At 39.9% G+C, this 25958-nt stretch overlaps 1 protein-coding gene across 5 annotated transcripts in view; it reads left to right on the top strand.

Annotated features, from left to right (window-relative positions):
- The window catches only part of CRACD (capping protein inhibiting regulator of actin dynamics), a 108552-nt gene that overhangs the window by 77445 nt on the left and 5149 nt on the right, over positions 1–25958 (top strand). For 4 of the 5 annotated variants that reach the window (XM_042053798.1, XM_042053797.1, XM_042053796.1 and 1 more), the window contains 7 exons: positions 5589–5724; positions 15471–15635; positions 16887–16955; positions 18204–18386; positions 19742–23015; positions 24045–24235; positions 25314–25479. In XM_042053798.1, coding sequence (XP_041909732.1) covers positions 5605–5724; positions 15471–15635; positions 16887–16955; positions 18204–18386; positions 19742–23015; positions 24045–24235; positions 25314–25479 — 4168 coding nt within the window. In that variant the 5' untranslated portion in view covers positions 5589–5604. Of the gene's footprint in view, positions 1–4095; positions 4184–5588; positions 5725–15470; positions 15636–16886; positions 16956–18203; positions 18387–19741; positions 23016–24044; positions 24236–25313; positions 25480–25958 lie in introns of those variants that run through there. The other variant, XM_042053799.1, reaches the window with a different exon arrangement.

The raw sequence follows: 25958 nt of genomic DNA, 5'->3' as shown, positions 1-25958 counted from the left end.
TCTCAGTGCTCCTTGCTGGAAAAGCTTCCCTTCTTTTAAGGATCACACATTTGCCTTTAAGAGGAGAAATTGCTCTGGAGAAAAATGGGGTCTAAAAACATTGTAGCCACCAGTGTCAATACAATAACCTTGTATTCTGTGCAAAATGGTTCCTGCACATGCTCTGATATAGTTAAGGGTGCAGTCCCACAGCAATAAATATTGACTGGTGTCTGACTCTTTCCAACAGCTCTCTAGTTATGCAGCTAGCATGGAAACTTGTGTCAGGATTTGCTCAGCCGAATCAGGAATTTGTGTGGATTTTTGAGTTCTGATGTTTTGGGGGAACTTTTTTTTTTTTTGGTGCTTGGTTATTCTAGTTACCAGAACATCTCTCTGAATTGTTTCATGTGAGCAATGACCAATGGCACAAAAGAAGTGATGGGAACACATGGAGAGGAGGATACAGAGAGAAAGTGTGATACCTCACCTAGTCCTGACTTGAGGTACCTAGAACTGATGGAAAATTGCATCCTAAATAGATCCATAGCAGTGGATTGAGGGAGGGTCCAAAGAGGGTCTCTATTTGCTGCTTTTCATGGGAGAGGAGTAAGACTTTTCCTGTAAGCTCAGGGTGGTCCCATCCTACTGTGAGGGATTTGTTTCACATTTCCTAGTTTCTCAGCACACTCAGACACCTCAGCAAGAATGAATGATGGAAAGAGGGGCTTTGCAAGCCAAAGTCGCATATATATGTGTTAAGGCTATGATACTTCCAGTATCTATATAATGTGGTTTACCTGCAGTTTTTTGGGGTTCTTCCAGAACTCCAAAATACAGCAGAAGGCGTTCTCCTGTTTCAGGGAAATTTATCAGCGTTGAGTTAAACAAGGAATCTGGGAAGCATATTAATTTTGTGCAAAAAAACCTAGGTATGGATGAGGTGTATTTGAAGCAACTCTTTTTACAGCTAAACACAGTTATACATGGGCTAGGAATCCAGTTATCTCCATGATCAAGATGTGGTGTGGTCCTCATATTCTCACTCTATTTCCCACCCACTTGACCCTGCTGGTTTCATTATTTGTAAAAATCCTGTGGGATGATTGGCTCTGCTATACTTTTATGCTCCTGGGGTACCCTCAAGAGAAAGACAAATCCTGGTGCACTCTTTTTGTGCGAATTCTGCATGCACCACAGAGCCCCTCATACATTCTCAAAAATGTAGTAGTTCTTGAAAATTTCATCCTAATAAAAGAAGGTGAAAAGTATGTTCTTAGTTTCACTGAGAAACCAAGTATTCCAATCTATCTCAGGAATCTGGAGAGGGACGCAAGTGGGGCAAAGAAAACTCTAAGAGCAAATGAAATTTAACTTTGCTCTCAGTACGAAAAAATTAGTTTTGAAAATTTGTGTATTGCAATTGAAACTGGAACATGATACTTGGGTTGCAACAAACCTTCAGAGAGAACATCGTTAAGGATTTTGTATTTTAAAGTGCTTTGTATTTTGATATAGCACATCCATAATTAATGTAATTTAGTCAGGTTTCTGAAAGTGAGTCAGATGATGATTCAATTATTTTCAGCACAAACAGCCTCTGAAGTGTCATCACTGGAATTATCAACAGAAGTGCTCATAAACTGATGCCCCTGTTTTCCCACATCTCTTGGAACTGATATGGCAATTTGAAACTCTAATACCTTTAGCCATGGCTATGACTGTAGCCCATATCTCTGTCATACTGCGAATTTATTGAAATCCACTCCTGATATTGACATGCCTTTTAATCAAAGGGAGAACAGTCTGTAAATGTGGATTGTGAGGATGTTGTTGTATAAAGACTTCTGAGAAAAACTTCAGGGATGGGTAGCAGCAAAGGAAACTCAATTATTCATACTGTATTATGACTTAAAAGAAATTCATTCTTTCCAAAAGTAGAACATGAGCAAAGTGAAAAAAAGAGGTGGAAAAAGGACCTTTGTGATATAATCTGTCAAATTCACAACTGGGAAAATATGAAAGGATTGTGGGCTCCAAGGGAGTAAAATAAGAGACCTTTCAAAGAGTACAAGTACCTTGGAAATCACCTTAACTGCTATTTAAACTTGCCTATAAAAGAAACTAGGTTACTACCATGTGTGAATATCTTTTTTCCAATGTTCTTTAGCCTACATAGACATTTAAACAAAATTCTTAAACTATTTTTACCAGTTGTTGGACATGTGGCTAGCAGAATTGCTCATTCACCCACTTCTGAAATATTCAGTGTATCTGCAGAGCATTTTGAAGGGGTAGAGTAGAGAGTAGTCTGCCATTAATTCACTGTGGGGTTTCTTGTGACTGTTTCATGTGTTCTGACGATTTGGAGTATGTTCGTTTTATTATCAAGTCAATAAGAAAACAAAAATGGACAAAACCTTTCAGATATGCTTGTCCTCAGCTCTATGAAACAAAAATGTGTGGTGCCTTGTCATGAGGGGAGAGAGAGAGACAGATAGAGCAGCTGGGAGAGTATTGGGCATGCTGTAATTGCTTAGCATGGTCCTGACCTGCCACTGGTACCATTGTGGGCACTTGTCAAAGACTGGGTTGGATTTTCAGTGATGATGTACTTATGGCTGCAGGTCACATAGAGCTCCCAAGTGGCTTCATGTGACCTGGTGTTCCCAAGGGAAGCTTTAAATGAAATTTTAGCAAGTTTGCAGGCAGGAGGAGAGACTAGATCCCTAAAAGTCTCCTCAACTCTGCAGCAGAGTGGGGAAGATTTTCACTCACAGCCATGTCCTATGCAATCAACCAGAACTGACCTCAGCAGTTGCTCTTTTCTTCCATTTCAGAGATTCAGATTTTATCAGGCAATTCCTACAGTCAGAGCATTCCTGCTATTGGTCAACTGCAGTTTTGGAGTTTGAACTGCTGGCAAATTTTGTTCAGTTTCAATGCTGTATATTGGCTGCTCCCAACTTCAATTTTAAAGAATTCATTAGTAAGGTCAAGAACAACTTCCAAACAAGTCACTGAACTCTTTGGTGCCTGAATTGCAACCCTTGCCTACTAATTAGTTGTAACAAACAACACAAATATACATGAGGTATCTGATTTAAAGTATGAGAAGCCCAACCCATTGGACAGCAAAAGGGGTGAATAGTGTTGTATGCACAGTGAGTAGCTGTGAGACAAAACCACAAGTATCTGAGCCACAGCACTGCTGGAAAAGTATTTGAGAAGGGATCCTCTCTGGAGAACAATATGACCTGGACTATGGATCCTCAGCAGATGTCTCAGCTCAAAGGTAAATAGTGAACAACCAGTTCCCACTGACCTTGCCTTCTGCACCCGCTGCAGGCTCACACACTGAACAGCGCAAACGCAGTTGCCGTGGGCTAGTTTGTCAGATTTTGCATGTTTCCTTCCCACCTTGTTGAATGCAATGATGGAGCTTTCCATTCAGATCTACACAATTATATGAGAAAAGCCAGCTTTCACTCCGTTTCATGTCAAACCATTCATTTCCAGGCCTGCTAGGAATTTGTCTCTGCATAAGGGACATTTCTCAAGTTGTGGTTCACTGGCTGATTCCTGGCTGGCCAAGCAAGGTAGAGGTATTTCAATGCCATGCGATTTTCCCACAGCTCTGTGTACAGGCTGAGTCACGGTGCTTCGGTATAGAAACCTTTTTAGAAGAGGGTTTAAAAATATACTTACTTTTATGATTTCTCTAATGAAAGGTTTCTAGAAGAAGGTGTATTACCTTTAACCAGAGGCAATCAAGTTGTGGGTTTTATAAAAAAATGTCTAACATAGAATATAGCACCTGTTAAATGTTCCTCTTTTTCCATGGCTAAAAATGTTGTAGAATATTGACCAGCTCTTTGCCTGATTGTTTGTTGGTTTGTTTCAAATGAAGCAAGTTGCTCAAATATTAATCTGGATGAAAAGTAGTTTTTCAGTTAGTCTGTGATTGTATGGAAGATGAAATGATTCAGAGAACTGTGTGTGTTCTCCCCAAAAAATTGGATGGATTATTTTGTAAGTGCAAAAGTGTTTTATATATAAATGAGAGAAAGAGAGAGGGTTTGGGGGACTTTCTATCCTGTTATTTTCAGGTTACCTCTAAGAAATTCTGCTATAAAAGTCAAGAATAGTCTATCATCGAATCATTTACAACAAGGTTATGCAACCCTATGTAACATCTCCCTTGGTAAGAAAAGATTATTGTTTTTACTTAAAATACCCCAGGGAAAAAGGTGATGGAAATGTAATAAATACATTCCCAACTTACTTGTTTCCAAAGTATGAATAGAAATATCTTGAACACTTAGTGAACAATTAGCACATTTTAAAAGGCAGAAAAGATAATATACTGATCTTCTTAAATATGTGAAACTTTAACTTTTCTTGTTGTTTTACTTACACCTCTCTCTGGAAGAATCATCTTCCTTGCTTTTGCTGAGATATTTGTTTATAATGCTTTTATCATATGTAGAAGGTTATGTTGGATAGATCTCCATCAAAACTCTCTTTTTTTTTCCCCTCCAGATAGTTTTCGGAAACTATAAATGGGTTCTATGGAGTTGCCAACAGGTTATTAAAAGGAGAGATTTAGGAACTCTCAGTTGTTCAGGTTTTTTTATTGTGGCTTTTATCATGACTTTAGATTACCGGCTTTTCACTTACCATGGAATATTCTAGGTGAGACAAAACATGACTTTCAAACTCATACATTTTTCCCTCAGCATGCCCCCAAAACCCCAAAGTAACAACCACAAGCCTTTTTTTTTTTTTTTTTTTAATTTAATGCTAAGTTTTCTTGGAACTAAATTCATTAGAATGATTCCTGGTAAATTAAACCTCTTTTTGTTTCATCCCTTTACCTGTGGACTTCAATCAGAGCCATATAACTGGTTCATTCGTGACACACCCTCCTCCTTGGCATCAGTGTTCAGGTTAGCAGCAACACACGGGCATTTCTCGCTCTTTGTGGCTGATCAAGGACACACAGCTTGGTGCAATAAGCTTCTTAGCAGTCTGGGGTTTGATGATAACCTTTTATTGTCAGTGTCATCATGCTCATGGCGATAGGAAGAGCTGAGCAATCAGCTAAAGAAGGTAGTTCTTTAGAAGGGGGTTACTGCACTGCAATTCCTCTTTTTGTGTTACAAGCTCCCTTTGCTTGGCACCTGCTGTTTTCTTTGACCAGGAGTGACACTGTGTCCCAAGCAGTGGGACTAAGCACGAATGCACTTCCTTAGATATGCAGTCTGGCAATGTGTACATCATTATCATCTACTCTGTATCCTGAAAGTAACATTTAGATTTGAGACTTACAAGCAAAATCAATTGAGCTTCTCAACACGCCTATTAAAAACACACAACTCTAAGTCCTTCCAAGGAGGAAGACTGTGTATAAAGGAATCATGAACCTCCATTAAACTTTTGAAAAGCAGACGTGTTTGGATACCTTTATTCTGAGAATGTACGAAGCTTTTATGTAGAAGACAAGAGGGAGGGAAAATCCACACAGCAGGACAACTATGATATGAAGAGTCACTCTCACAAATTAATTGCAGTGCTTATTTACTTGTTAACTGTTTTTTTTTTAACAGATCCTCCCATTATTCTATGGGCAGTCGAGCTTTTTCCCATGACAGTATTTTCATACCTGATGGGAGAGCAGAGAGTGAACAGGCCATTCAAGCAATGTCACAGGAGAACGTTTTAGGAAAAGTCAAAATTCTTCAGGTAAGAAATTATAAGTGGGAAAAATATTTAAAATGTGGTGGAAAATGGTCTCCAGAACATGTTAAATGTGCATAAAGGTGGGTTGCTTTTCCAGTATCCTTGGGGCAGTTTCTCAGCCATGTTAAATTCTCTGGCCAAAAGCCATTGTAAGTCATTCAGATAATCTGCAGAAGTTCCAGGTTTTGGTCTTGAAATGTACAGCACTGATGCCGTAAACATATCTGCAGATATGCAGAAACGTCTGCACCTGTGGAACTCATGTGAATTGGACTCATGGTTTTGGCGTGTCCTGATGTGTATGCCTAAGTCCTACAAATGTGGTAATGAGAGAAAAAATGAAGGCTGTGTTGAGGGCAGGGAATGGCATGCAGAGTGAGACTTCTTTGCAAAGCCGATTTAATTATACATTTATAAGTTTGGGGGTTTTTTCCTCCTTTTTCTCACTGCACTTTCAATGGTTTTTGTGGAAGGTGGATTTTTTTATCTCTCCAAAGCATAAACAACACATTTGGGTATTTGCTTCTAAAGAGCTTTACATGATCTGCTTTTCCTTCTTTTCCAGAACTCTCTCCCATTAGTGCTCGAACTAATTTTTTGCTCTACTCCTTTGGTGACATGATAATTTTTTGCCTTTTCCTTTATACCCCTGTTATACCTCTTTACAACTTCTGTATTCTTAGTGCTTTTTGCCTACCTTCTTGGACTTGTTTGTTCAGCTAAGAGACTAAACATTTTAGAAGCTTCATAGGTAGGGGGTTAGTATGCCCCAGACCCAAAGGTCCTCTCCAGGACACATTCTGTAAACTAAGATAGAACCATCCAGTGGAAGGTTCCTTGGGGAGGGGGGCTCATTCGAGCCTCTCATTGGGGAATCTTTGATAGATCAGCTAATTAGTAAGACCTATAATGTTAGACCAGATCTTTTGGGGGTGTGCATTGTGGTGTGCATTTCGGTGCATTTGACCTGGATGTAGTGCACCTAAGGATCCTTAAAATAAATATCAATGAAAACCCCCTTTTTCCCATCTAACTGTGTTTGACTCTTGATTTTAAGACCAGGAAAAGGCATCACCTTGTATGTAAGACTCCCAGCTTTACGCCTTTCTAGACCTTGAGAGAGCTGTGCTTCAGAAACACACTGCACTTCAGTGTTCAGGATGCTTTCATGTCCTGTCAGAATGCTCATAAACTTTTAATGCTGTGCAAGTGCTGTTACCCTGAAGATGACCAGTAAAATATCATTGATTTCTTTTACCTCTGAAGTCTACCCATGATCCATCTTTTCTGGTGAGTGAGAGATCATGCACATTAGACAGCTCTAACCTTCAGAATGGAATTGTTCCTGCTTCCTGCCTGGTGCTGTCAGCAGACAGAGCACCTGCACAGTGTTGGCCATGCTGACTGTGGATGAACTCCAAAGCAGAAACCACACTAGGACATCTCCAATTCCTCTGTGCTTGTTTTTCAGCTTAAATTTCCTCAGGTCAGGTAGATTGAGTGCATGCTATTTCCCAGGAAACCATTACATTTAAAATGACTCCTGACTCTGGGTAAAGACATGAGGTATGTGGGCCTGTCCTGCAGTGTCCTACAAAGCCCACCGACTCCTTGAGTGAGCTGTGCCCTCCCTATCTGTTGGATTTGTGTTCTTGGCTTCCATATACTAGCTTTTCTCTGAATAACTTTTCACTTCCAGAGGTGTGGCTTCTCTCATTTCAAAACTCAGCTTGAAATTCCCAATGGAAATTATTGCCTTTGCTAAACTAAGAAACCTGATAAAAAGTATAGTTAATGCCATATGGTAACAACCATGTTCACTAAGCAAATGCTAAATCAAGAAAATTGGAGCAAAATATCACCCTTGAAAGTCACAAAATAAATAGCCAGTGATACTCTCTTGCTCATATGAACTTTGCATAAGCCTTTTTTTAGTGGTTCCTTGCATGATTTTAAGAGACAGTATTGTTTCAGCTGCTTGATGTAAAAAATATGCTTGCCTTTTTATTTAAAATTGAAGGATGGTTGTTCATGTTTGTCATTTTAGTGTAGCTGGAACCCAGCCTGTAACATACCAGATTCCTTTTCCAACTCTGCTAATTATGGTGAGAGCAACTCATTCATTCAGAAAAGAAATGCATAATAGATTGCAAATGACACTTTTAATTATTTACATGTTTACACAGAAATTATATGTTCATCTAAATGTCCACAGATTTTTTTTTTGTAAACCCATGGAAAGCCTCCCTAGAATAAGCCTAGGGACCACTTCTTGTATCTTCAAAAATTGCTGCCCACCATATAACTTTTCCAATTTCCCTACCCATGATTTCTGCAACTGTTCCCTGAGTTTTAGGACAAAATCTTGCCAAAATCCCATTGCACATTTTTAGATTGACCTTAGAGTTGAGTTCCAGGTCTGATGAGTTATTTAGACTATCATTCCTGTTTGAAAGTTTTATGCACTCCATACCCCATCCTTTTTTCCTGCTGTAGTATTCTATGAGCCAGTGTTTTCCGTGTGATTGTGCAGTCACAGAAAACGTTGATACTCCGTCTCCTGATACCAGAAGCTTGTATCTACTTTGAAATCCTTCTGCAAGCTAACTCCAACTGGGAACATCTGTATTTTTTAAAGTGGTGGAATAAGAGGAGACAGTCCTCTCTTCTGAAGAGTACTCTACTCCTTAAAGGCAATTCCGTGGCCAGCTCCCAGTCCCAAGTCTTTGCTATCCTACCACCATTACTGTGGTTTTGCCAGGCTTGAATGTCAGGGTGGTAGCACATCACTTCCTGTTTCCTTTTACCTGGCAAGTTACTCTTCAGTAAAGAGTTGTTGCCAGGATTCTGTGCCCTGTGCTGATTCGAAACTTGCTGCATTCCAAATGGAGATCAAAAGCTCTGCAGATTTTAACCCTTTTCAGGACTTTTCTTTTTGAGGTGGTACAGTAAATGTTCCTGGAAAACTTAAATCTGTTTTTGGAAAAGTCCCCATGCTTACAAACCTAAGAGACAGCGTGGTGAAAAGGGTTTTGAAGTCAGAAGAGCAATGCAAGACATTTAATACTGATGGTGCTGGATCTCATTCTGGGGTCTACCAGTGTTTCTTCCTTCTTGCCTTGCATTTCTGCTGACTTTGGAGTGTTGATGAACCCACAAAAAATGTTGTGTAATGGTGCAAACTACTGTAGTAGTCTGGGCAGCTGGCCAGCGTGTGCACTGGTTCAGCTGCTTATTGTGGGAATTCTCTCCTTCTAATTATGCCTGAAAGGTTAATTAGTTCTTCCTGGAATTGCTCTCATTTGATTTTATTGATTTTCAGATTAGCAGTATTCATCTTATCATGCTTTCTGAAAATGGATTTGGTCGTGTTCAAAGGTTTTACTGTGTGCTAGAAGTCAGGCTGAGAAATTTACCTCTCATAAACCTCCAATAGCCTTTTTGTAACCAGAAGTTATTTTGTGTTCGCTCAAGCCATCTGGTATCGTAAAAGCAGTCCTTTCCCTGTCCTTTGGAACTGCTGAGATTTATCATTACCTAGTTTTTAAGATACAGTGTAGAAAGCCAGCCTGAACCTGTTCCCACCAAGAGGTGGTACACAGGCACTGGTACTCTTAATACTGAATTCTTTTGGTTTCTGGGGTTCTGTTGCTTTGCTTGTCATACAGGGCTGTGAATGAGACACAAGGAATATTTAAAATGTAAATCTAACAGCGTGTCAGAAAAAAACTCAACCCAACTCTTGGAGCTTCTTTTTACATCCTTCCCCTTCAGAGGTTAGTGGGTTGGTTTTACTCCTCCCATCGAAGTGTCTTAGAACTACTTCCTGACATTTTGTACCTGTGACTCTTCTTCCTACCTCTGATATTTGCCAGGAATGGTCAGCAAATGAACAGAAGGCAGTTTTTATTTCAGACTTATAAAAACTGCAGCAAGTAAAATGAAAGCTTGTTTAAAACATTAGTTCCTGAAGGGTCTACACTATTCTCTCCCTTTTGCTGTGATGATACCATGGTGTGGAACTGCTACTGCCTTTGTTCTCCACTTCTTGCCTTCACTGAAATTATCTTGGGTCATCTGGCATCCGTGCAGTTGCAGCAGTCAGCTGCAAGAAATATTAAAGATTGACTATGACATATGGCTTATGGCCTTTAGGAACTACTGGGTTACAACCTTTTCATTTCATGTGGCCATGCAGTTTAAAACAAACCCTCTGTTCTGTAAAGGTATAAAACACCTATTTATTATACAGATATTAGTTATGATAAAACATTTTTTGTAAATCCCAACTTCTCTGTCAAATACAAAAGGACCACTTTTAAAATTCACATTTCCCTGATTTTGTAATGATGAATGACCCTGATCATTTTCTTCTTGTCAGACCTTTTGACTGTTCAGTTTTGGATTGCATTTCTTTTAGTCATTAGCATACCTTAGCTAATGACCAAGCCAGTGCTTCCCTCACTGTGCATTGCACGTCTGTATTCTACCAGCCACTCCTAATGTATCTTCTGTTTGTTATTGCCCAGATCTCAACAAGGCTACAAAGCCATTTTTCAAACACCGAAGCTATATTTTTTACCCTGATGCTCTGACTTTTTCAGAATTGGGAGTGAATTTTCACTGCATGATTGCCTAGCTTTTTATTTCTTACAATTAATTTCTTTGTTGCCAGTATTTCCTAGTGCCACAACGGCCTAATTGTTTTCCTCATATTGGAAAATTCTTTTTGCTGTATAAACTGAGTTTATAGTTCTTTTCTTAATCAAAAGTTTCTTCAAGTGTAATGCCACTAACCACATGCTGCTCCAGCAATGGAGAGTGGAACAGTTTCCTCCCTGCATCTTAGATCCAAAATATCTGTGCTAATACTTGTTCTTTTCCTAATTTTCTATATGTTTCTATGTCAATTTTATACCTGGATTATTTTCTAAAGCCTCCAGCTATACCAGTACAACTTTTCACATGATGCTTTCCAGTTTATTCTTGCTTTGATTAAAAAAAAAAGCTTATGTGGGGTTATTTAATTTGTTTAGTTTGCTGCAGATTTTCCTGTTTGGGTTAAGAAGTGGACTCACTTCCATAGTTCACTGTTAATTAGGTGAACTCTCTTTTGAGCCTAGAAAAGAAATTATAAGAGAGAATATGATAGATGCCTGAAATCATGAGTGGAATTGATAAAATGAATAGGGGATAATTATTCAGTCTTTCACAGCATGAGAACATATGAGCAACAGTTGAAACTAGTAGTACTTCCAAACCAAAACAAATATTTCTTTAAGCAAAGTTGGACTGTATAAACGTTCCTCAGATGCCACAAGTCACTGGAGCATTTACAAGTAACATCTCAGTACGGGCTCACCCTGTTCTTATGTATTCCCAAGGCATTTGATTTTTGGGTCATTCTGAGAGACTGTACAGGACCAAGTGGAACTTCAACAGTGCGACTATTTTTAGGACAAGTATTAATTAAGTCATTATTTTTCATTCATATATAACTAAAAGACTTACTTTCATTTAAGTTTCATTATATTTAGGCATTGCAAACAGACGTGAAGAGTAGATATTTGAGTTGAAGGAAAAACATGACCAGCATTTCTTGTAAGCCAGCTGAAATTGTACACTCTGTTTTAATGATTTTTAACTGAACAGAATAAGCAGCTCAGCAGATCTAGTTTTGGATTCACTCCAGGCGTGAAGCCCTAAGAATGGTGTGGTTTCAGGGGCCTGAATCCAACACACATGCAAGTACATGCATGTACACAGAAGAGGAGCCAAATGGGAGCGAGACAGGAGATGTACAGCCTGATCTGGGCTCTTTGCCAATTAATATGGAAAACTTGTTCTGTGGCATTTCCTATGCAAATGCAAAGAGTGCTTTGAAAGTCAGTGGTTTTTTTTATTTGCTGCAGGTGCTAGACAACATGGAACAATTTTACTTAGAAGCTTTATTCTTTAAGTTATTAATGGGAGGCTGGTGTCAGTTAAATAGTATCACATTTTAGCAAATTATTTTGCATGAAATAGAAGTGGGTCTGTGTCATGTCCAGTTACCAAGGAAGATTTTAAACATTCGATGAGTGCAAACTTAGAATTTTTTTTCTAAATTCCTACTATTTATTTGCCTGTATTAGATGTGCAGCCCTGCCCCTTACCTCACTATAGCACTGATAGCCACACGGATTGTGTGTAAATAGAAAAAATATCAGGAATCTTACAGAAACTTCATGGATCTTAAAAAAAAAAAAAGTGGATGAGGTAAACCTGGCCTGGATCTCGTCCTAAAGCTCCCCTGTGAACGGTGTCTTGGGCCCCTGCTTCATGGTATAGGTATTGTGTGTGGTAGCTGTGCTGTTTTGGTGCTGAGAATGGTTTGCAAGTCCTGTGGAAATGTTTGTTGACTGGCTGCAAACTGAGGGACCGGGAATGCCCACTGGAATTGATAAGGCTGGAAGTGGGAGGTGCAGGCATGAAAAGTTTATTTCTTTCCTTCTGCTTCTAGTCAACAGATTTCAGAACAAGATGGTGGTTTCTGGCTGCTAAATTAAAAGTCTTGTACAAACCAAAAGAGACCAAGGTCCTTTGACTGAGCCCAATATGCATCTGCAGAGATTTTTCAAAAGAGTATTTAGACATGACTGTGCAATGGCAGAAGAACAAAATGCCATGCCTGCAACTTCTAGTGACTGGCATTGAAAATCATTCTCCTTAGGCGACTATCATCCACATACTGTCAGCACAGGGAATTCTTAACTACAGAGGATTTATAGTTATGTGTTCAGAAATATATGTCTCAGTGAAACTTTTGAGAAATTTAAAGCAGATTCTCCTTTTCAGGGATTATGGCCTCTTCTCAGAGGTCTTGCATCTTAAATTGATGTATCTCTCCATCTCTGGGCTAGACTATCTGAGTGTTCTCTCAAGTAAATTTGAGAGGCTTTATTTTCTTTCATGGATGATGCATTTTTAGAAGTTTTATGATTGACCAGGCAGAAAATGTGTCAGTGTGAAATTTTTCTGAAAGAGTAATTGCATTGTAGTTACATTATAAGCACATTCTAAAAAAGACCAAGGAGCAGGTTTAGCATTACTCTTTAAAAGCAATAAGAATAAATTTGCTCAGTAGTTACAATGAGCTATTTGAGATTTTGACATTTGGTCATTTGGTATTTAGTGTCAGTTTTGGAGATTAGAATGCACTGAAAGAAAATGGCCAGTGGAGAACTGCTAGTGGAGCTTTTTGGTTTTTAAGCTAAATTTGTTCCAAAAAAGGCCAATAAATAAATAACACAGAGAAGTGCCTTCTGTCCTGGAAGGGTGAGGGTTACTAGAGTTTATTCCTCAATCTTCAAACTAATTTATGCAAGTCTGAGCAAACAAACTTTAAAGTTTGGAAGCAATTAAAAAAACCCCAAAACCAAAACACAGTCACAACTGTGTGCAGTCCATAAATATTGGAGATAGTGTATTTCTTGGAAATATCAGGAAAATAACATTTTAAACTTTTAAATACAGAAAGCCACATTTTTACAGCGGAGCCCTCAAGCACGCTTGATGATAATTAAAAAGGCCATTCTTTTTCAAGCACAGACTTTCTCCACAACAGCTCCGTCAGCGAACTCCCACCTCATATTGCACACACACTTACATCAAGAACTTGTCAGAAGATCAAAAGGGTAACACACATCCCTTCCTCCAAAACACACTGCAAGCAATATGTCAGTGTGTGCATGTTCTCACCATGGAACAGATGCACAGATCCTTAGCTTCCTGGGTGGTTGCTCAGTAATGTGGATAGTTCCACTTTTCTGCCCAGGAGAATTATTTGTCTAGGAATACGACTTCAGGAAGAAGAAAGGAGTTATCTCAACTTAGAAAACACATTATCAAATTAAGAATTTTTTCTGAAGTAGTTTTCTTCTGGCATCAGAAGGCCTGCAGGAATAGGGAAGAATTAAAGGCCTCACACTATCTCATACAGACCATTTTGCCCACTCCAGCTTCAGTGTACACAACAGAAGCACATGAGATTTCAATTCAGAGAGTTGCACTGCCAACATAAAAGCCTGCAAGGACTTGATGAAACCCTTGCCTTTAGATTATGCCAGCAATCCAGGTGGGAATAAAAGTCTGCCATTCAGAACTGCCCGCTATGCCAAAACGCTTTATGATACGGATTTCACTACTTTCTGCCAAAATTCAAATGGGCATAAATAATTAGCTCTGACTCAATGAGGAGACTGAGAAAAGCTATTCTAGTTTGATAACCTGACTATGAGGAGTTTCTGCATGTAATTTTTGTTTTAATGGTCCAATACAGAAATCTGTTAATGTTTATGGGATAATATGGATAAACTTGATATAGGAGTCTAGGCCACTGGGAAAGATGGCAAGAAAGACTAATCTGACCTGAATTTTTTTAGAGGATATCTTTCCTTAACAACTCCTCACCTGTGCCATGTTACTGATTCTATGCTATAGGAAAAAAAAAAAAAATCTTTGTTTTACCGACTATTTACTCCAATCTTCTACAGTTCTCAGCAGCAAACTCATGTCAGGGGACTGTGTAAGTACCTGACATCTTCACTGAATAGAAGCTGCACAGTTGAATTACTTGTTCATAGTACCACAAGACAAAGATCGGAGATCTCCTTTGGAGAATTTTCTGTCCTTGAAAAACAGCAAAGCGGGAAAATAACTCCACGGTCCCTTCCTTCCGAATTGAGAATGATTCCCTGAAATATTTCAGTAAAAGAATATATTAATAAATGTTCCTTGCTCCATTTGCTCCTTCTAGAGAATTTCTTCTCTCTTTTCAAAAAATTCACGTTTGAAGTCTGTATGGTATGTGTCTGCAGTAGCCAGGGCTGCAATTTTTCTAACTTACCCTGCTAGAGGACACACAGTGTATGCTTCTTATTTTAATCATCTTACGCTTGATGTAATTCAAGAGTACTTCCTTGTAACCCTTGAGAGAAGATTGCTTCAACATGCAAAATAAATGGTGGGAAAGCTTTTTTATCCATTCACCTGCTGCATGTCCCCTGCCTAAACTCCTCTGTGCAACAGCAGTGAGTGGCAGTGCTTGTGAGCATGAGTTTGTGTATTCTTCCTATGAGATCAAGCATCTAAAAGAGCTGGGTTTCCCCTGCTTTGAGAATTTACCTCTCTAAGGCAGGGTTGTGCTAAACCCTCAACATGTAAAACTTACGATTATACATTACAATAAGGATACCTTTTAGAAATGCAAATGCATGACATGCAGGTTTTAGGGGCTAGAAAAGAAGAAGATTGCCTTTTGGGGTAGTTTTAGTTTCTCAGTGTACACTTGGCTCATAAGCTTATTTCTTCACAACAAGAAGGCTTCATAATTAGCTTTTCTGAACAAAGTCTTAACCTAGAACACAGATTTAAAAAGATTGAGTAAGTTTTCCCAGTAAATTTTCAAAAGTTGGCAACACTGTCAAGAATTTGAATTGATCATCCAAAATCAGAAATCATGTAGCAAATCCCTCACTTTAGTCATCTTTTGGGGAGAAAGAAGAGGGGGTGCCCACCATGTTGCAACAATGTGAGCCTCAGGGTGGGGTTTTTTTTTTTTTTGGTCCAGAGTCAGAAGTTTCCCAGAATTATTTCTGTGCAGCTTTCAGGCAGAGAAGGGGCACTTGCTGGACTTGGCTTGTTTTGCTCATAATATAAATACCTATTTTGTTTGTTTGTTTGTTTGTTTGATTTTTCTTGTTCTTCAGCAACAGTTGGCCAAAAATATAAAATTTGGGCAGCCTCCACAAATGACAATTTCTGCGAGGACAATGGGGGAAGCAAACACCAGTACAGAAGATGATGCATTGCTCAGCAGCCCCACGGAGATGGAGACCCAGCAGGACACAGTGATCTCAGAGTGCAGTAATAAAGTAAGCACTTTAAACTGATATGTCCGTGGCACTAGAGCAGTACTAAAGCAGTAAAGTTCACTGAGGTGTAGCAGATGTTTCCAGTGAGGCGTAGCAGAGCTCAGTGGGCTGTTTTATGTGGGAGGGATCTCTCAGCTTGTACTTCTTGGCCTGGTGGGAAGCATGCTCTTGGCATCCTGAGCCAGGTCACAACAGAATTACCAGTCCAACTGTTTGCTCTGAACTTCCAGCAATGCAGACATCAATTCCAGTGTTGCTGGAAGATATGAAATTTTTCTGATACAGAAAGTATTTTAAAATATGGACTTCCCAGCAAGGAAAGTTGTTCACAGCATCAAGTACCAAAAATGAAAATAATTTCAAAATTAGAGTGTGCAGCTTGTTTTCTGCTCGTCTCATCTGCTGGCCTTGTAACTCCTTGGCATGTCTATCTGCACAGGTCTTGGGGGATGGGGTGGCTTCTGTCAAAAATTGGTGGCCAGGACCACATAGAGCTGCTCTACTTTGAACAGGTTTCTTGTGCTGCTTTGTGACTTCTGATTTTCCCGACTGAGTAACTCGGATCAATGGCAAGAGTTCTGGGTTTCATTTTACCTGTATTTGTGAAGCTGAGTTTTTAGCCTTGATAGTAACAATCATGTGGTGTAATGGGGTCGCAACACACATTAGGTTACGAAGTAATACTGTGATAGAATGATTAAAACCAGTGTTTCTGAGTGTGATGAATATTGCTTCAACCTCTGTGCCTTGAAAATTCCTCATTGTGATGGCTTGGAGAGGGACCATAGCTAAAGAGTCCTAGGTCTCCAGGCTTCCATGGCTGTAGGGGGACTGTTAGCTCTGCAAAAAGAGTCATCTAGAGCATGGAATTAAAACTCCTTGCAGCGGAGGTAATGCCTGAACTGGTTAGTATATTTTTTCCTTATTGTGTAAGTCAGGAGAAAATAAAATCATTAAGACCTGATCAAAATCCTACAAAGCTGTGCTCTTTCTTTTGTTTTGGAACCTGATTATCTTGTTAAGGAAGCCTGAATATTTTGCCTTTTGTAGTGCTGTACAGACAGTAGTGATTCAAGGAGCAGTGAAGAGAAACTCAGAGCATGTAGAAACAAGAATGGCTTATCCATCAGTCCTGAAGCAATAGGAAAGAGGGAAAAATCCTACTCTGACATACATGACTTCTCAAGTCCTTTGTATCATATTTATTAGATCCTTTACATTTTAACACTTGTCCGTGGTAATCTTTTCTAGTCCACTGACACTCCAGATTTCTTGAGAAAAATGAATTTTCTTGGAGCAGGACATGAAATGGAAGAAAAGGTAAAAAAACTTTTACACTTGGTTTGTACTGAGTTACACTCTAATTTTAGATATTAGAAGCCTGACGGTTTTTGTTTTCACACTTTGCATGATTGACCATCCAATATTTTGTGAATGCTGTGCAGTTTTGGAAATAGTAAATAAGCAATAACTAAGATTGAGAAATCTTAAGAGCTGATTGCAGGAAACAGCAGGACTCAGTCTCTGCCAGTCTTGCAGCATTCCTCTATTTGATGTATTAATCACAGAGTCATAATTTTCATAAGCACTTCTACTACTTTGTTATGTCTGCATGTAATTCAATAAGCATATGCAAAGTGTTCCTTCAGCTTTTAAGTAATTGGTTCCCTGATTAGCATATGTTTAACCTCAGAAGATTACAGAGCTGTCTTGAAAACAATGTATGTGATTTTCTTTCCTTACAGAAGATGTTTTCTCCTTTTTTTTTTTTTTTCCCTGTCTTCTTTTTTCATTCGTATTATGCCAAATGCAAGTCTTGGGAGGATAGCCTCATTCTTACATGCCTAGACATACAGTTCCACTATTGATTCACAAAAGGAGTCTCACTGAATCACTTTGCTTATATTTGTACTTTCTGAACCGAAGCACTTGAAGAGCACGAGAAATAAAGCGCCCATCAAAGCCAGTGTTGTCTTACTTCAGTGTTTTGCTGTTTGGCGCTGTCTTGGACAACTCCACATGACTCTGGAGGGAAGGTTGTCCACAGGCACTGTGCCAGTCTGAGATCCAATGCTGCAGTCATCTCCCATGCAGATAGTACAGCTCTGTAGCTGTTCTATTACGATGCTTAGATAAGTCAATCTGATTTGCTTCTGCCTAAAGTGTATAATCTAAATTATTTAAAGATGTAGATCCTTTTTCACATTAAGCAAACTTTAAAATGTCTCAGTTGCTTAAAACCCTGCCTGTGTCTTTCCCATTCCCAACAAGTTCAGAGTGGAGCTAAAACGTGAAAAAACTTCAATAGAATGGTTTAAGTAATTTTTACGTGAAAACTATAAAAATGTGTAGTACAGAAAATGGGAAAATATTAGTGCTGTAACTTTCATGTCCAAAATTTGTGATTTGTATACTGGAAAGCCAGGGTTTCAAATCTTTTCTGCTAATAATTCCGTTGAATTCAAAACTGCAAAGACGTGTGTGTGCGCGCGCGCATAATTTATTTATTTATTTATTTAATGGAACAAATAGTTTAAGAATGGTTTCTTGTGTTTATGATACAAACAGGTCACTCCAGGCAAATCATCTCGGCCAAAAAGACAGTTTTCCTGTTCTGGCACAATTGAAACAATCAATTTGGATTCAGTTCCCCAGGCTGTTGCTCGTCTAGACAACAGTGCAGCTAAGCACAAACTGTCAGTGAAGCCAAAAAAGCAGAGGATGTCAAGACAGCACAAGAGATTGACAAAGGTATTAAATCACTGGCCAAACAGCAAGAGGAGGGTGATTACTTTTGAAACTGGGTACAAAATAACCATAACTGAGTGTACCAGGATCTATAGACAGAGGACTTAAGATGTGATTAACACTGTTATTTATCTGAAACCCTAGCTGGAGAGAAGATACAAAGAAGTATTAATATTGCCAATTGAGACAAATACTACTTAAAACTAAAGTACTTCCACTGGGATTTTACATTGGGAGAGCTTTCTGATTCTAGTTTTTCTAGTAAAAACTTTAGGTCATAAAGGCCTGAAGATATGTGCTGCTGCTCTGATATAGGCAATCAGATGGTGCAAAATTAGGTTGGGAAAAAATCAGATTCTCTAAATTGGGCAGGGATGATATCTTTGCCTTATAAGAAGGAATAAGACTTAAGTAATGTAGCTTTTGCAGCTATAGAGAGAAACATAAAGTTCTGTCTTTGTACACTTACTGCACATCTTATTAGTTCTTGTAAATGGGACAAGACCATTCAGCTACATAGGGCTCAGGAGAGGCCACTGCCCTTTCTTCTGCACCACTATACTTGCATTTATCACTCTTGCAATGAAGAAATTAAATTTAAACCTCTTGTTTATACAGAATGGTTGACTGGAGCCAAATGATGGCTCAACAAATGATAGCTAGACAGGACAATAGCTGAGCTGTTTTCCCCAAGGGAAGCATTCTTCAGGTACAGAACAGAGCAGTATTCCTGGGAAGCTCTGGGTTTGCTGTCCATGCATGTTCCCACGGCTCCTACAATAGCACTGGAGTCTCAGCACAGATAATGACAAATATATCCTGGCTCAAGATTTGTGAAGAGAAAACAAAGTGTGTTTCCCTGAGCAGTCTTCTTTCCTGGCTAGCATTGCAGAGCTTTTTTCTGCAGGCAACAGCTCTGTCTCTGCAAGTAACAGTTAGATTTGCCATGAAAGAGCTGGCAAAACAATGCCCCTAAGCAGGTGTTAATTATTTCAGGCTTAAAGGACGGAGTTCTAAGTAGTAGAAGAAGAATGGGCATATGAAACTTATGCTCTGTTCCTTGGGCTTCTGCAAATTTGAAATGTCAGGTCTCAATGTACACCAAAGGGTGATTCAATATTTGGCGTTATAATACCATCACTCTTGGGATGTTTTCTTTCTTTTAAAGGCTATCATCCGAATAGATGAGAGACATAGGATCTATGATGATGTAATCCATAAACTGGGGTGGGTGTGCTGGCTCATCTAAATCACTGCTTGAAATATTTTTCTTTTGCGTTTGCAACTCTTTGTTCACTGTAAAGGATAACAAGCCAACAGGCAATATTCAGTAACTCCAAACTTGTCTCCAATTTTAGGGATCACAAAGTTTAACAATAACAGAATTTGAGCCAGAGGACCTAGAAACTCAGCTGTATGAGGACATATACCCAGGTTATATTGGACGCTTCACAGCAGACAAGCTAATCCGGGAGAGAGATGAGCAGAAGCAGCTTCAGCTGGCAGAGGAAAAAAGAATTGAAGATCACTGGGGTATCCTTGAAGCCGAAAGGATAAGACAGATTGTAGAAATGGAAGAACAAAGAGAAATGGAAGAAAAAAGGTGCCAAGAACTTGAGGAGATGTGGAAAGAACAGGAAAAAAGACATCGTGAAGAAGAGAGGAGGCAGTACCTCCTTGAAGGAGAGACATCTTTGAAAATAGAAGAGCAAACATGCCATAAAGAGAAAAGAAGACTCATGAAGGCTGAAAAAAGGCAAGAGCTGGAGGAGCAGAGGTACCAGGAGCTGGAGAAGCAGAGGCAGAAGGAGTTGGAGGAACAACAAAGACAAGACCTGGAGAAGAGGCAGTGGGAAGGGGAGGAACAGCAGAGACGAGAGCTGGAGGTGCAGAAGCTCAAGGAACAGGAGGAGCAACAGAGACGAGAGCTGGAGGTGCAGAAGCTCAAGGAACAGGAGGAGCAACAGAGACAGGAGTTGGAGGAGCAGAAGCTCAAGGAACAGGAGGAGCAACAGAGACGGGAGTTGGAGGTACAAAAGCTCAAGGAACAAGAGGAGCAAAAGAGACGAGAGCTGGATGAGCAGTGGCACCAGCAATGGGAGGAACAGCAGAGACTAAAGCAGGAGGAAGAGAAGCACCAGGACTGGGAGGAACAGCAGAGACTAAAGCAGGAAGAGAAGCACCAGGAACAGGAAGAGCAACAGAGACAAGAGCTGGAGGAGCAGAAGCATCAAGAACAGGAAGAGCAGAGATGTCAGGAATTGGAGGAGGAGAAGCATCAGGAATGGGAAGAGCAGAAGCACAAGGATTTGGAGGAGAAACAGAGGCAAGAGCTGGAGAAGCAGCAGAGGCTAGCACTGGAACAATTAAGGCAAGATAGGACTGAAAAAGACAGTCAAAAGGAAGAAGAAAGAAACTGGCTGGAGGAGCAAAAAGAACTCAAGAAACAAAATAAGGAAGAAATACAGGGACAAGAGCTAGAAGAGAAAGAGCTTCAAGAAGTTGAAATAAAACTGAAACAGGAGAAAGAACCTGAGAGCCACAAACAAGAGAAGAAACAGGAGGAACAAAGACAGCATTTGAAGGAGAAAGAAAGGACAGAGAAGGAACAACCCCAGCAAGTGACGGATAAGAAAAAGAAACGGGAAGAGCAGCGGAAACACAAGCTCACAAAACAAATGCACATGGAAAGTTCAGAGTATGTACTACTAGATGAAATGAAGCAGCAAAAGGAACAAAATGGACGTGAATGGAACAAGCTGAAAGAGCAGAAGGTAGACACAGAAGGACAAAATCTTCCGCCAAAACAAGAAAACTCCTTGGAACAGCCACAGGAAAAAGATCAGTTGTGTTCTGCTGGAGGGGCTGATAGGCATCCAGCAGAGGAGAAGCTCCAAGAAGGATTAAGTTCCCAAAAAGTCAAACAGCCAGAAAAAGGGAATAAAACATCGGAAGAACTGCAAGCCCAGAAACTGAAGAGAGAAGTTGAGGCTCAGGAGCAAAAACGCATAGGGGAAGAACTTCGGTGGCAAGAAGTAGATGAAAGACAGACGGCATCCAGACCCTTCACATTTCAAGTGTCTTCTGGAGATAAACAGATCATATTTCAGAAAGTAAATCTGAGTCCTGTCATGCCCATCAAAGGAGCAGGACTCTCTTCTCCATCTGTCAAAGACTGCAGGGTGCACACTACCAGTAAGGGCTCTCATTCCCTCCCATCATCTGTGTGTGTACCCCACACAGCTATTTTGGTTACTGGAGCACAGCTGTGTGGCACAGCAGTGAACCTGAACCAGATTAAGGACACGGCTTGCAAATCATTACTTGGCTTAACAGAAGAGAGGAAAAATGTGGACGTTCCCTCTCCAGAGAAGCCCGAGAGAAAAAAACAGGATCCCAAACCCAGCAGCAGTAAAATGAAACACGCACAAGAGGCACTGAACAACCAGGCTGTACTGGCTGAGTGGGCCTCTATCCGCTCCAGAATCCTAAAGAACGCAGAAAACAACAAATACAATGAGAGAGACCGGGTAAGCGTCTGCAGGCACAGTGATGACTGGACAGCCCGAGGACGCGGTGCTCCCCATGGTAACTTGAGGAAAACCCTCTCCGCAAATGCAAAGTTCTCGATTACACCAGCATGGCAGAAATTTTCAGACGTTTCAAAAACCAGTTCAGATGCTGAGAATGTAAATGTGGCAAAAGGCAATGAAACAGTGGCTGTGGGGAGAACCACTGGCTCATCTGCTGATTCAAAGGAGGACGTGGTCTCCACTTTTAAGGATAACTTATCTGAAAAGCCCAAGGAGAAAATGGAAACCCATAGTGAAGTGACAGACAACACCGAAGGCTGTAAATTTGCAAAAGATCTTCCATCTTTCCTTGTTCCAAGTTTTCCACATTCTATGGGTAAGGAATTACCCCAGCCAGAACTTCCCAATGCCCTGGAAAATCAGCAAAATAACAGCACAAAAAAAGCAGATAAACCACCATCAAATGGAGAAGAAAATGTTTCTCCTTTTGGAATAAAGTTACGAAGGACAAACTATTCTTTACGTTTTCATTATGATCAACAGGCAGAGCAAAAGAAAAAGAAAAGATACAGTGCAGGAGACAGTTTTGATGGTGTGCCTGACCCACTCACCTCAGCAGAAGGTGAGAAAGAATCCTCTGTTTTCACTTCACAAGAAAGTACCTCTCCTGGCACGGGGAGAGCAAACATTTCTGGTAATTTAAAAGACTATTCAGTTACTGTCGTGGAGGTTTCACCACCAGTGGTCCCACCAGCCACCGGCCAGAGTGCTCTCACTGCTCATGAGAAACCAGCATGCAAGTCACTGGTCCCACAGAAACCTGCCTTAGCTCCAAAGCCCACCAGCCAGACCCCACCATCGTCTCCTCTCTCTAAAATGAACAGATCAAACCTATCTGAAGTGTTGGGGCAAAGGGTGGTTAAAGCTGAATCAGATGGTGGCTGGAGAAAAGAAGACAGAGCAAATGCAGCCCAACCCATACCATCCAATGACTACAAAAATGAAGAGGAAGAAGTCAAAGAAAAGAAGTCATTTTTCCCATCTCTAAGTATTCCATGGAGAGAAAAAAGTGACAAAAAGCCTGAGCCATTGAAGAAAGGTATGTATCTTTCAAAGCAAATTTAGCTATTATCTGCATTTCTGGAGATCCAGAGGAAGACATTTGGTCTTAAGCTATGATTTTTACCTGGCATGTTATTTGTGGAGGACTGCTACTTTGCTTAGGGTTGTCTGAATGAGTGTGAATTCCCATGCCCACAGTTTAATTCAGAAGCCCACAAATTCAGTGTGACCAGTGCAACCTACTTAAGAAAGTTAATTTCAAGGAGGTAACAGAAGTGTGTGTGTGTGTGTGTGTGTGTGTGTGTGTGTGTGTTTTCCTTGGCAGAGATATTACCTCTGCCTCTAGTTAGTCAGGTGATGGATTCTGGTCCATGTATAATGGTTTCATCAGAGCAGAGAGTGTAATTTTAAAAACCTACATTCTGTTGCTTCTCTTTTTAAAGGAATATTATCTAGCTTAAAAATACTAAGATCTAGGTCCCCTTATCCTGGGCAAATTCTTTAAGCAATACAGCTGGGCACAGCAGTCTGTGCTTCAGAGGCAGTCTTCAGTGATGAAAACATTTAGAGTAGCCATAATGTCTCTTCAGAGGAGGGTTGAAAGCCCCTGTGTCCTGAAATGGTATTCTGTACAAGAGGGAAAATTACCCTTTCAGAGTAAGGACACTCAAAAGACTGAGGCAGGAATTCAGCATTTCATTGGGAAATCCCAATTTTTTTTCATTCTTGAATTTTGCAAACATCGGGACACTTGTAAACCAGTATCTCAGTGGAACTGCTGCCTTTTTTTTTCCTTCACCAAAACAAAAACCCAAAACCAAACCAAACCAAAAAACAGAACAAAAAAAAGAGATACATTTGGACATATGAGTGTGTTGAATTAGGTCTTATTCCTGAGGCATAAAATCTGTTTCAGGATTTGTCGTGCAGTCCATAAAGGTCTGTGACTGACATGGCATTCAATGGGCTTAGCTCCAGCATTTTCACAAGGTAGAGAAGTTGTAGGGGTTTTCTCAAGACAAGAGATCTGCATTATTCAATCAATTCTTGTCATGTTTTCTTTCAGAAAGGCCTGTTCTTCAGAGCAGACACTCTTTAGATGGCTCTAAATTGATGGAAAAAGTGGAAACTTCACAACCACTTTGGATTACATTAGCACTGCAAAAGCAAAAGGGATTTCGTGAACAGCAAGCTACGAGGGAAGAAAGAAGACAAGCCAGAGAGGCAAAGCAAGCTGAAAAACTGGCTAAAGAAAATGTAAGCAATCTTTAGAAACCTGCCCATTAGAAAAACTGACACCATAATTATAACTGTTAGCTAATTTCATTATGTGGGAGTATGTATTTTTTTAATGTTTGGTTTGTAAGACTTCATAAAAGCTAAAATGACAGCAAGTAAAAAGTATTCTGAAAGTCTGGAGTTCCCTCTTGCAAAACTCAGACCTCCGGGAGAAAATACTGTGCGACAGTTTGGCAATTTTAGTGTAAACTCTGATGATATCAGGTGGTAGTTAATGACAGTCATAAGCACAACTACTGTGCAGGTGATGGAACAGAAAAATTGTGTGCAACGTGGTTCTTTCAGAGCTTAAATAAGTGAGATGTTAACCTTTAATGCTTGGGGAATAACAGCTGAAATATGCAGTTATAGGTGAATATTAGTAAGTCTGAATTTATTTTTATTGTAGCATATACTATTTGGGTAAAACACATATGAACAGAAGAAATGAACAATCATTATTGTCATGATCATGTCCACATGCCTAAAGCAGGCACTGAATTCAATCACTTCTTTCCTGTTCTCCAAATAGCTATTTATTCTCCATGGCTTTCTATTAGTAAGGAAAGCACTTCTACTTACAGCACCAAAGCGATGCTGCACAAACAGGGATGTTGTACATAGATATCACAGACGGTAAAAAGGGATATTATGTGGATAACTAAATATATTTTGGTGTTTGTTATGAGACCCAAATTTCTGATGGATATATGCCTAACCGGAGCCATAGACAACTGATGGAAGAAAACAGCAGTGGGTGTGAAGTTGCCCACAGATGCACACTACGTGTCAGTGCTGTATTTAACAGGGAGGGCTGGCTCAAACTTGTCAGTATTTTGACTGAAATGACAACGTGACAAATTTAACTTTGTGGTGGGTTTTTTACAGTCTTTAATAAGTGCTGGGTTTAGAAGTATCAGTGTTGTGATCCCTTGCCAAAAATGAAGGTTAAGGAAAGGACAGGTGATGAATGAAAGCATCAAGTGTGTCATCTCTAATTTGTAGCCATTACATGACAGACTGTTTCTCATTTAGCAGTTTCCCTTCTCTGTTCTAGGCTGCTGTAAGTAATCAGTCAGATAATAAAAGTAACAGCAGCAAAACAAGCACACTGCAGAAATCTACAGCTCAAGAAGGAGAGAAGAAAATGGAGACAGCTGTGTCAAGACTAGAAAGAAGGGAGCATCTAAAAAAGTCGAACACCCTTCCAACATCTGTGACAGGTACGGTTGAGAGATTCAGATTCACTCTAGGAATAATGCACTTCAGAAATGGTATTGCATATTTTTGAGAAAGTGAATGAGAGTTTTTTTCCCCCCCTCATATACTACTGCTAGAATTACAAATGCATTGCACAGAATAACACACCTTATTCCCATCTCATGTGCTGCCCCTTATGATGGAAATACCTAATTTTAACAGATTTTTACCAGGCTCCCTAGGTTATTAAGGTTGCACTGCTGCAATTCCTTAGAATTGCCCCAATTCAAGTTAGCAAAATTGAGCTGTCTCCCCAAGCCATATCCACAGTATTTTTGGAACATGACTAATGCACATTAGAGGGATCTGATTTACTGTAAATTGCAATTGCAGTACTGTTTTGCCTTTAGGTTGGGGGTTAGCACAGAGGGGGAATGATATTTAACTTCTACAAAGTGCATTTGTGCAGGAAATGAAACATGTTGTGTCACACCTCCCAGTT

The sequence above is a fragment of the Corvus kubaryi genome, unplaced genomic scaffold (assembly GCF_017639235.1).
Source record: "Corvus kubaryi isolate FWS band 111438036 unplaced genomic scaffold, C.kubaryi_AGA036_p1.0 split1-131, whole genome shotgun sequence".
Taxonomy (NCBI): domain Eukaryota; kingdom Metazoa; phylum Chordata; class Aves; order Passeriformes; family Corvidae; genus Corvus; species Corvus kubaryi.
Note: the sequence above shows the minus strand (reverse complement) of the source record. Positions and strands in the feature narration are given on the sequence as shown.